This window comes from Oratosquilla oratoria, unplaced genomic scaffold, assembly GCF_046742065.1.
Source record: "Oratosquilla oratoria isolate Oo_2021 unplaced genomic scaffold, ASM4674206v1 SCAFFOLD45, whole genome shotgun sequence".
NCBI classification, from domain to species: Eukaryota; Metazoa; Arthropoda; class Malacostraca; order Stomatopoda; family Squillidae; genus Oratosquilla; species Oratosquilla oratoria.
Window position 1 is genome coordinate 1,790,992 of NW_027467710.1, and position 12,760 is coordinate 1,803,751.

Sequence of the window (12,760 nt, forward strand, 5' to 3'; positions counted from 1 at the left end):
ACTGAAGAAGCTTGATATAGTCCACAATATGGCTTTACGGATCTGTTCAGGAGCCTATAGAACATCTCCAGTGGATAGCTTGTATGTGGACGCAGGAATTCCTCCCCTGTATATTCGCAGGGAGGAATTAAGCCTTAGATATATATCTCGTGTCTTGACATCCAAACAGAATCCAAATTTCAAATTTGTAAAGCAGCCGGTAGACAGAGCTCCAAGGAAAAGTACTCTGCCGAAACCTTTAGAAGTGAGATGTGAAGTTGGGACAGGGAAGGTAGGACTTGTTCCTAACACAATTGCTGAGATCACGCCTCCCAAATTCCCTCCTTGGAACCGATGCCCCATTGAAATATGTCCTCTTAAAAAGAAGAAAAACAGAACTGCTGTAGAGCTAAAAAATGAATTTTTAGAACATTTATCAGTACATGCTGATGCAATTTTTATATATACAGATGGATCAAAATCCCAAGACGGTGTTGGTTGTGCTGTTGTAACTGATAGCACAGTTTTAAAGAGAAAGTTGACTGATTTTAGCTCTGTTTTTACTGCTGAACTGCTGGCAGTCAGCAACACCCTGATGTTTGTTTTTAATTCTGTTCCGAGTGGTAGGAACGTTGTTATTTTTACGGATTCCATGAGCGTTCTATCCTCTGTAAATAATTTGTTGCCTCATAATTTTTTAGTGCAAGAAATACAGGAATGGCTGATTCTCATAAACAACAGAAAGAAGATAAAAGTAAACTTTTGCTGGGTGCCGTCCCATGTGGGTGTCACTGGAAATGAAAAGGCCGATGCTGCAGCCAAAGCCGCCACTAGGCTCACCCATATAGCAGACCGAAAAGTCCCACATACGGACTTGAAACAAGTGATCCATTGTTATACAATGAAGAGGTGGCAAGAGCAATGGACAAGGCTGGACGGCAGTTATAAATTAAAAGAAATTCATCCCTTAGTGAACCCTTGGAAGTGTCCTCCTTTGGACAGAAGGTCAAGCATTGTCTTGACAAGACTGAGAATTGGCCATTCCTACATTACACATAAAATTTTAATGGCAAGTGGGGCAGAAAGGCTGGCCCCCCAATGTCCCACTTGCCAAGTAGTTTTGACAATAAGACACATTTTAGTTCAGTGCCCTGCATTCTCTAATAAGCACAGGGCAAATTTCTTAACAGATTTATCTTTTAAAGAAATTTTAGGGGAGGAAGCTTGTGTGAAGAACATTTTAAAGTTTTTAAAAGACATAAATTTATTTTATGAAATTTAAAATTGTGTGTGAATGCTTGTGAGTGTGTGTTGTTGAAGTGTGTTCGTGAATGTCTATTGTTTTAATTGTTTTACTTGAACTTTATTTTTATTTTATTTTTTAAACTAAAAGATAAATATGCGCTGAATGGCCTACCGGCTCCGGCGCTTGGCCTTCGAGCCAAAAACTCCATAAATCCTCCATCCAACTGTCTAGGAGCCATAGACGGGAAACATATATCGATAAGGCCTCCACAAGACAGCGGGTCGTATTTTTTCAACTATAAGGGTACCCACAGCATCGTCTCACTTGCAGTATGTGATGCTAGTCTGGAATTTATCTATGTAGACATTGGTGCAAATGGGAGAGTTTCAGATGGTGGAGTGTGGAACAACAATGATCTCTGCCATCGTATTGTAAACAACACTGCAGGCCTACCGACGGACAAACATGTTCCGAGGAGTGACAGAATCTTACCTTATGTATTTGTGGCAGACGATGCTGCTTTCCAACTGCAGAGGCATATAATGAAACCCTTTCCACACCAAAACCAAACATGAGAGGAAAGAATTTTTTCTTATAGACTTTCCAGGGCTAGGCGCACTGTTGAGAATGCATTTGGCATTCTCACTAATAGGTTTAGGGTGTTTTTATTGCCAATTAGTCTATCCTATGGGAAAATTGAAAAAGTTGTCCTTGCATGCACAGCACTGCATAACTACCTCAGATGGGATTTTGGTAGCCAATACACACCTCAGGGAGCTGTGGACTCAGAGGATTTTCGTAGGGGAATAATAATTCCTGGTGACTGGCGCGGAGCACCGCAGTTGTTGGAGTTGCAACGATGTGGTTTGGGATCTACCACTATTGGCAACAATATCTGTACCCAGTACATGAACTACTTCAATGCAGAGGGTGCTGTGCAATGGCAGTATAGAATGGCAAATGTGTAATTGTGTAGGTGCCCCTCCCCATTCCCCCAGATAACCCTCCTTCCCCGCACTCACCACCTCGGCCTCTATGCCCTGTCACACTTTTCCCTCATCCCCTCGTTGTCCACCATCACTTTTGTTATCAACACTCCCTCTATCACATTTACATACGAATTATGTATCAGGAATTATTGTTGATGGGACTATTGTTCATACTGTGATTTTGTACCTTATGATGAAAATTAATTCAGACACCGAATACACATTAAAAGAGTGGGACTATGAAATGCTTGTTTAACGTGAACCATTGCAGTCTCCCTTAACTCAAGACACCTATTTTACATGGTAAAACTGGCTGATTTTGTAATATACCTATACAGGCTGTCTGAAAGTAATTGTTGGATTTCATTACCCTTATGTGAAGCATATGATTGAAAATTAGTTATATACTTAGAGAGAGAGAGAGAGTGAGAATAGTAAGTACATACGTACCTCAGAATCAGAAACATCCTCGGATACTGTTTCTGTAGTCTGATTGCTAGTGGTGCTTGACATATTTGACACAGCTGGCCGCACAGAATCACCATCGTTCAGGAATGACAATATGTCAAAGCACCACAACTTGGGTGTATGAATTTCATCTGACCCAGCTCCAGATTTCTTTGATGTGCACATTAGCCTCAATTCTCGCCGATGTTGGTTTCTGAGGGAATCCAATTTCTTTTTTACATCATAAACACTCCTGCTTATTGTATGTGCTATATCCCTTATTGCTGCAGCATGTTTGTCTCTATTTCTGTAATCAAAACACCTTACATTCCACAGACATTCATGTGTTTTATATATCAATCAAAGTTATAGTGTCTTGTCATGACCAATATGCACTAATACTCGGTGTGGACATGGTGTACTAATAACGTGGTCGTCAGTGGATCTGCCTGCACCTTACCTCATGTGTTTGGCAGTTTCAGAAGACCTCCATCCACTGTCCTCTATTGGCGCAGGGAGTGGACAGTTTGATGGTTTGCCTGCTGAAACTGCTCGTACAAGGGCAAAGCCTTCGTGCCCGACGGACATTGCTCGACTGTGTGGACATGGCTTGACAGTATAGATTTTTTTTTTTTTTTTTTTTTTTTTTTTTTTTTTTTTTTTTTTTTTTTTTTTTTTTTTTTTTTTTTACTGAATTCTCTTCAATATCCTTTCAAAAATTTTGTCTCTACTTCACTTATAAAGTATTAATGAAGAGGTCAAACATAGGAAAGCCACACTATAACATATATGTTTAATATTTGATATAAACCAGTTATAATGATATAAGTCTACTCAAGATTGGAGTGAATGTGTGTTGTATAGGCTTTATAAAATATGTAGGCTATAATCAGTTAATTACACGAAGAGGAGTCGGAGTCGGTAGTGCCAAAAATACGAGTAGAGTCGGAGTAGGAGGGTTTGAGTCACTCCACAACCCTGCATGGATGGGTTTACAGATCTCCCTTTGGAAAAAAAAAGAAATAAAAAGACTGACAAGGAATCCATATCCATACGTTGGATGGCAGCAAAAGGTACCATCAGGTATAGTGTTTCACTCCAAAGAGTGTTATATCAAGTATTTACTGTATCTGCTGAATAACATCTGCTGTTGCCCCGCAAGTTTCAAATGAAGGTGTTACTGCTGTCAGTACGAGGCAGGGAATTTGAGGTAGAATCTTTGCAGCTGACTTTCCACTCCGTCAGTAATACTTCCTGCTTTATTTTCTCATTGTCACTGATACAAAATCCACTTGAATCATCTGTGTACAATGCAGTTGTGACCTGGTTGTGGAGGAAGGCAGTGGTGACATACCACCATTGGTACTTCTTTTCCTCCTAGCTGTGGGTAATGCACTGTTACCGAAGGAGGGACCCACCCTAGCTGCACTCCTCTCTGATTACCAGCAGTGAGTGACTGTTACCTGTTGCCCCAATGTTCCCTCAAAACACACAATGCAGAGATGACATTTTTGGCTGCTGCTATGGGGTATGTGCCTCCTAACATATGCTCTTTTGGAATAGTGGGGGGGGGGGGCAAGTACCATTGATTCAATCAATTATATACACTTGACCCTCCATTTAATGGACAAATGCATGCAGAGTGGTCCATTCCTGTCAAATGTAAGCAGAACGGAGATAATTGGTAAATAACAGACAAATGACCATTGTTGGTAATTTGGTACAGTATACATTTATTAATTTCTTTGACTCTACCTGAAAAGGATGTAGTAATATTGTATTATTGATTAGTTGTAACACACACAACAGGCCTGGTGTTGGTGGCCTGGACTTGTCTTGTATCAGACAACTGTAGGCAGCATCGGATTATTGGTCCATCATTCACCTCTAAAGGACGGAATAATTTGTTCACTAAATCGAGGATCTGTTGCATTGGGATCCATTAATATGAGGGTAGTGTGTATATGTGTGTGTCTGGGCATGCACACATGTGTTAGACATTCTGATAGGTTGACATAAATGTGAAGAGGAAATGTAATCATCTTAATGTGAGGTTATTTCAGACTAGTTTCACAGATTATCAGCAGAGCTAGTCAGGAATAATCTCTGATTAACCTCTTTAATAAAGGGCAAATTATTGCATGCAGCAATGGATGCCTAATGTACAATACATCACACTACATGCATTATAAAATCACTGTTGTGTTACTCCTCTTTCACTCTGAGAAATAAAACACAGAAAACATGATCAAACCAGTTCACAGAATTCAGAGTCACTGCTACAGCTACAAATGGGCTCTATCTTAGAATGACAGTGATTGTCATTTGGAGAATAGCTCCATTACTTTTGAATGTAATATAGAACTCATAAAAGGCCTGGCTACAGATTCAAACTCCCCATGATGCCCCCCAACACAGAGGACACACAATACTACAATGCCCCACATTAACAACATACTATATCGTCCCTGTGTGACTTGTGAACCTGCCTGGAGGAGGATGTCAGGCCCACAGGTTTTCTCCAAGAGATCAGGGGTAATGGGTTAATTGATTGTAATGTAAAAACTCTTGCTGGAAGATGAATGGGCATTAGTTTTAATTTGTTTTTGTTCATATCATTATTTTCCTTTTCTGTCTGTCTTCTTTCTCCAAGATTCAGCCATAGTTTGTGCTACCTCTTTGCTGTACTGAGTGTGTCCTCTTTTGCAGTTATGGCCGACTCTTTAGAGCATGCTACTGGGTTGGAGAAGCAGGAACTCCTGTCCAAAGTGGCTGGTAATAGGAACCTATGGTAAGTCAGATATGCCTACAGCTACTCCAGTGAGGTGGGCCCCCATTGCAGCCCAGCTAATAATAGTAGGTGTAACCTTCACAACTGATTTTGCCACAACCTGGTCCTCTTGCCTCCGAGTGCCACTGCATCTATTGTAAACCTCCCGACCTTGCCAGTACTCCATCATCCCATATGCAGAGAGCCCACTGGAGGGTCACCTGAGTCTGAATTGATGTGTTCTAGGGCCACATTTGCAAGGTAACCCACACAGCAAGCAAGTTTGGTGGTTGTGACATGGGGTGTAGGTTGCAAAAACCCCTTCCCTCCAGCTTGAAGTTATATCCCCCTGCATCTATTCTACGTCTATTGAACAAGAAAGGATTGGGGGAGTGGAAAGTTATAGTGTATTTACCTAGTTGTATTATACGGGAAGGGGAGCTGTGCTCGTGGTGACCCATTTTTGTATCTTGCAAGATCAAGTTTGTTTTCTTGTATTGTGTTAGCACACACTATTTCTTTATCCAGTTTGTTCCATATATCTATCACTCTGTGTGGGAAGCTGTACTTTTTCAGGTCTCTTCTGTAGTTATCTTTTTTGAGTTTCATTGCATTTCCTCTTGTTTTTCCTCTGTCCCACTTTAGTAAGTCCTCTCAATCAAGGCATTCCAAAGGGATTTCTCCTTATCTCTCTCTCTCTCTCTCTCATCCATGAGACCCAAAGATGAGAGAAAGAGAAGGATGTTGGATAGGAAGGGAATGGTTGGGAGTGGGTGTGAATATGTCTTTTGACTATGCTACCTCCCATGTAAGTGAGATAAAGCCCTTGGTGTGTAGATGTATAGATTTGACTTTGTGCAATGTCCTTCCTTGAACAAGGATCAAGGAGATAGGGGCGAGTGGAAAATGGCTGTGTGTGGATGATACTGTGATACAAGGAAGGAAGGGAGGTGGTGGGGGATGGGGGCATTAAGAAGTAGTTGTGTGTGAATGATATCTTGACACAGCTGGAAGGGAATTCTCCCTAGCTTCCCCTTTTCTGCATGAGGGGAGGTCACTGAACAAGTGACCTGGCCTTGTAGTGTCTTGCTGCCTAGACCACTGACCCAGGGCAGTGGGCTAAGATGAGAGGAAGTGGAATGGATGGGAGTAGGTATACGACTTTTGACTTTGGCAACCTCCCTGGTAAGAGGGGGGAAAGCCCATGGTATATGAAAGAATAAATAAAATTTAATTTTTAATACAAATGTTTCAGCCTACCATCTTCATACCCTTTAACACTTTATTTTGTAGCAGGGCCACATGTCCACAATATTGTACAGTAAGTCCTCATTATATGGTACATATGCGTTCCTGAAAAACTTACCACAAATTTAAATTACTGCATACTGAACCCATTATAACATGTAATAACAGGATATGGCAGACCTACCTTCTCACTGCTCTTTCCTCTTCAAAATATCTAGTGGATACCATATCTGTGAATTTTTCTTATCGTAAATAGCATCGAGGGTAGTAATTACCAAATACCGTAATTGTGAATTTATCGGATAAAGAATTACCGTATAAGGAGGACTCACTGTACTACTAATGGTGGGGATTCTCCTTTTGGAACTAATGCTGCCTTTCATATCCGGCAGCAGAACCCCTTCGATATGCGTGTGTACAAGTGTGTGAGTGGCGATTCCTCCAACCAAACAATGGTGCCCTCCTTCTATGCCTTGCAACTGGTGGGCTGCATCTGTGAGGAGGATGCGACCTGCGTCAACCGGATGTGGCTGCACACGGGAGAGGCCAAACGCTGCGAGTGCGGGTACTGGTTCAAATTTGATGATGCCAAACCGATGGTGTAGGCGCGTTACCCATCTCCAGAGGCCAGCTGTCTGCCTCCTACAGTTGGCTTCTTAGTTGTCACTGCATATGTCAGGGCAGCTGCAGCAAACCTGAAGAGGAAGTGGGTGGGCTGTGTTGTAGGTGTCAAACATTTGATGATAAGTGTTGTGCCCCTTCCCCCCTCCCCTCTGCCCACCCCCCAAGAATGGGAAAGATTGAATTGTAAAATGTGTGCCAGTGGAATTGGGACTTTCATATTGTAGTTGATGCAAGTAGGGAAAAAGAGAGGCTAGGGGGGTGGGTGACCTTTTGTATTTGTAAATAGTCATGTACATGTGGACTCTCTCTCATCCTATTTTATCATTCCCCCCTAAGATGAAGGCAACTTGATCCTGTAGGCATTGGCAAGTGCAGGATAGGGGCCATGTATGAACATCATTTGATATATATAAATGCAACTGGTTTGATTGCCCTCTCACTCTTACGATAGATGCTGCCAGTGTCCTGTTTATCTAAAGCTCGTCAATGTGCTTCTTTGCATCTGTTGGCATTACAGCTCATGTGTAATGAACAGCTGTTGCCTTGTCAATCCCAGAAAAGGAGCCTTACTAACTACATCGCAACACATAGTCCACCAGTGGAACCTAGATTGACTTGCAGCCAATAGAGCAAAAAAGATTGCCTTCTATTGATTAAAAAATAAATAAATAAAAAAAATTGAACGTACATAAAAATATATGCCAAAGCTTTTTCCCCCTTACAAGGGAGGCGGCAAAAAAACAAAGGCATAAAATTCACTTCCACCCATTCCATCCCCACATACTCCACTCTCATCCACCCCCCTTCCTCCCTCCCTCCTTCTTATCTTGGCAAAGGCAGAAATTAGAAAAAAAAGTCTCCAGTATAATGGTTTCATATTCTCTTGATCCTCAACAATGGCTCCCTCGCTACTTCCAATAACCAAGAGTAAATATTTTATGTACTACTAGCTTAGTGAGGGATACCTGACTCCATGAGTAATACCATCCAAATCTGCGTTCACTCATAACTGTTCTGACCTCCCCCCCCCCTTTTTTTTTGTCCTTCAGAAGTTTAGTTTAGTACAACAATGATGTTACAAATTGGTTTCCACCTTTGTTTTGCTAGTCATAGTACGGTATATGTCTCAGGTAGGGTCCGAGAACAGTTATGATTTGACCATAATACAAGTCTGGTGAATCAGGGCACCAGGCAACGAGGTAATTGGACTTTTTCCTCGTTCTCCTTGTTGTTTTATTCATACGAGTACTGGTCCCCGGTACCCTACTTCTGGTGCTTCAGGTTATAATGTACTACTTCCTAGTGCTCATACTAATTGCCCACTCCTTCCTGAGATACAGACAAGATTTTAGAATTAATAGGTGACCCTAGCTGCAATGTAGCATTCACTATAACAACATGTTGATGCAGCTGTAGAATAATGTAGTATATCATTAATGGCACTACTCTGATATGGTACTCACTCATACTGTTTTGTTACAATTTAACATTATTTTGTTGTTCCTTTGCTTAATGCAATATTCCTTATTGTGATGGTGCTCAATTTTTGGTCTCAATATCCTATGTGTTACGAACATTTTAGTAATATTAGCAAAACTATAACAATGTTTATGTCTCATATGTGTACTGACTGGTATTACTCATGATTGTCTCCTGTATAACAATCTAATGAGGACCACAATGTGTTGGCATGATGTGTAGTAAAATTATATTGTATTATTTTATTATTTGTCGTAATATTTATATTATGTATGGAATTTATTTGTGTGAGATATCGCAAATGCGATGCACATTTTTCGCGCGCAAGGTAAGCTTGGTGCATCAGTTTTCGAAGACATCTTGTAGCAAGTGCACGCGTTTGTTGATAGTGTATATCCAAATATAAACTGACAATTTATTCGCGCATTCATTTAGCCACCCAGAACATTTGGTGGCAGCGGTGGGATATTTCATGTTTTCCGTGTATTGTGTATTTAAACTCTATGCAGAACTCTCGAATTGTGACATTTGAAAATTGCCAACCGGTGATATGGTGCATGTTAGCGTCCGTCCTTTTTTTTTTTCTCTCCCATTTTCATTCCACAGGCTACAGGATTTGCTTAGTAGTGAGATGTCATAGTGCTTTCTCACTTTGAACAAGTGACTTTTTATTTACAAAGAAAGAAAAACAACCAAAAACAGGCGGTGTTCAGGAACATTGTGGTTGCATGGTGCCGTGTGATTTTTTTAACATACATGCTTTTTTGTGGTATCCTCGGCAATTTTCAATTATTATTTCAAATTACAACCACTCCTCGTTTAACGACGACAATTGGGACCAGCGCACCGTCGTTAACCGAATTGGTCGTTAAGCGAAAGTGTATATACGTACATGTACTGTATGTACCATGTCCAGTAATACATGTATCTTTATTTTCGTGTATTTCCCTCTTTTATACAGTACATTAAAGCTTTATTTACTGTTTATTTACAGTGGTTATGTTCCCAAAATTACCGTATATGACCAAATCCGCGTATGCTGACATTCCATATTGAATACCGGGGTATTTTTTTTAGTTTCAACCATGGGCGCAATATAGAAATAGAAAATTAATTATTAATTTTGTAAATTAAAATGTATCAACGTAATATGCAATTTTGTGGGCGGAAATGAAAGTAAAAAATACCATGTTACAAGAAAATATGCTAATGAACGAAGTCGGTAGCATAGGATCGGGATGCCATCTTGTCGTCTGCCAACGTCTCTTACGACGACAACAACGAGGATGAGCCGGATGACATTTAATTTGCAGGTAATGATTTATCAAACACAGGTTAGGTTAGGCAAATTTATCATCCTTTCATTTCCTCGACATCGGCATCTATCATAACAAACCATTCATCCGACATGACTTCGTTACTTACGAAATTTGTTTTAACACCTTTTTTTTTTATTTCCGCTCACAAAATTGCATATTACGTTGATACATTATAATTTACAAAATTAATAATTAATTTTCTATTGCTATATTGCGCTCTTGGTCGAAACTAAAAATTTACCACTACCGGTATATATTGTACCCCAGGTAGTTTTTCCAGCTTGCAGGATGGTAATGTAGACCTAAGCTTCAGAACACTTTACCTCACAGCTAATATCCACAGTACAAGTTCATTTATAACATCATACAAATTTGCCTCAGCCAACTTAATTATCGTACACGACGTCGTAACTTCGGGAGATTTACGTTAAACGAATATTGGTCTGTCATAAAGCCCGTCGTTACTCCACGTTGTTGTTAACCGAGTAGGTCGTTAAACGAGGAGTGCCTGTATGTGTTCTTGTCATTGTCTGCACTTTATGTATATTGATTCTTTGCCAAATAAAGACTATCTATCTATCCGCCTGTGTCGGCAGACTACGGCCATCAAAGCCCTCATGCAGAGGAAGCTTGACCTGTTGGTCAGATGGTAAGTCGAAGTACAATAGTACTAGCAGACTACTAATACACTAGTATACTACTAGTACACTAATACATGTACTACACTAGTATTAATACACTAGTACTAGCACACCAGTACTATGATAATATTAATACTACACTAGCAGTAGCTCACTAGTACACAAATTTACTAATACTAGCATGCTAGTACTAGTACTCTACTGGTATTTTACAAATGCACTCAAATAGTGTACTACACTAATACACAAGTACATTAATATACTACCACTAGTACATTAGCACACTAGTACACATATACCAAAGGCTTTTTTACCCCCTTACACAAGACACAACACATCCACAGCAAGGCCGCCTCATTAATTTGATGACCCCCCCTCTCTGTCCCCTTGTGCAGAAAAGGAGAAGACTGGGAGAAATCCCTTCAGGCTGCATCAATTTATTTCTCGTACATACTCCCTCACCCCCATCCCCCACCCACTCCCCTTCATGCACCGCAGCATCATCCATACACAACCCTTCTCCATTCACTCTTATCCTCTGTCCTCTCCCATCCTTCCTCAACAGTCATTCCCCTCGTTCCCAATGCCCCTTTTACCCCATCCATCCATCCATCTCATCCTAGCTCGCCTCCTCATATTCACTCCTTCCACCTCTGCCTTCCACACTTCTTTTACTAATCTTTCTTCACTCATTCTTTCCATGTGTCCAAACCATCACAATACTCTTTCATCAACTCTATCTCCTAGCTCCCTTTCCACCCCTGTTCTCCTCACTTCCTCATTTCTCACTATTCAACCTAGTAACCCCTGTCATACTTCTTGGACATTTCATCTCAAACACATTCAAACTCCTCTCTTATGTTCCATGTCTCTGCCCTGTACTGTGCTGTCAGCACAATCACTCCTTCATACAGTCTCATCTTAGCATCCATTCCCAAATGTCTATTTCTCATTACACTTTTTAATCCACCAAGGCATTTACTCATAGTCCAAGAGCTGGGGGCCATTTATTTTCTGAAGAGTACCAAATTTCTTATGGGTGTTTTTGGAAAGGGTCTACCTTAGGACATCTGAAAATGCGGTTCTTAGATTTGGCCAGTGGTGGATCTGGGTTTTATTAACCCTTTATGCTCGAAAATGGACTTGCCAAATGTACCGAAAAAATGGGGGTAGGGGGATACGAAAAGGGCCCTTACACAATTACCTCCTGGTGGTATGGTAACAAACTATATATCAAATTAAAGGTCTTTAAATGCTCTTTAAGATGATATACAACATATGCAAATTAAGTCCATATCTGGGTCACCAGGGGTCAAAAGGTCATGGACAATGATCAAAGTCCGTCAATTTGGAATGGTTCCATATGTTGGCTAATTATCAGCCCCAGATCAGTAAATAGCCACTAGCTACACTTGAAATGTGAATATTAGATATCTAGGCAGTTTTTAATACTGATATGATGCCAATAATGCCAATATATGCAATGTAATAGGGCCTTGTATTGATCACTTAATTTCAGCGCCACCACATCAAGTTCAACATTTCGCCACCAGATGGCTATACGTTAGGGAAACATTTTTTTCATGCATAATAAGCTTTATTTTTGATGAATATTATTTATTTGCCATCACAAACCCAGACCTAAACATGTTCTACACTACATGTATCCTGTATAAATGAATTCAATAAAGAAAATCTATCCAAACAGCAGTCATTGACAACGTATAAGCCTGAGTTTCATGAACATATTTTTGTCAGGTTGGCACTGCTACATTATGATTCTGCAAGAATGTTAGCAGCTACCTAAAAGTCCGGGTCTTCTTCTTCGTCGGAGGAATATGACTCCTGGATGTCAATTTCCTCTTCATTATCTTCCTCCGATAGCAAGTCAGAACTTTCAATTTCTATGTTTGCCGGGACACTTGGACCTGAAAACCACAGAAGTTTCATTCTGCCTTTCTCAACTTCCCATCCATGGCCCTCAGGACCAAATGCCACTGGTTTAGCCTCTCTAGCAT

General features: G+C 40.5%; 1 protein-coding gene across 2 annotated transcripts in view; it reads left to right on the top strand.

Moving 5' to 3' along the window:
- LOC143023158 (amino acid transporter heavy chain SLC3A2-like) overlaps nt 1-12,760 on the top strand; it is an 86,186-nt gene that overhangs the window by 35,562 nt on the left and 37,864 nt on the right. The window contains exon 2 of one of the 2 annotated variants that reach the window (XM_076181674.1): nt 5,371-5,452. In XM_076181674.1, the coding sequence (XP_076037789.1) occupies nt 5,392-5,452 (61 nt within the window). In that variant the 5' untranslated portion in view covers nt 5,371-5,391. Of the gene's footprint in view, nt 1-5,317; nt 7,245-12,760 lie in introns of those variants that run through there. The other variant, XM_076181673.1, reaches the window with a different exon arrangement.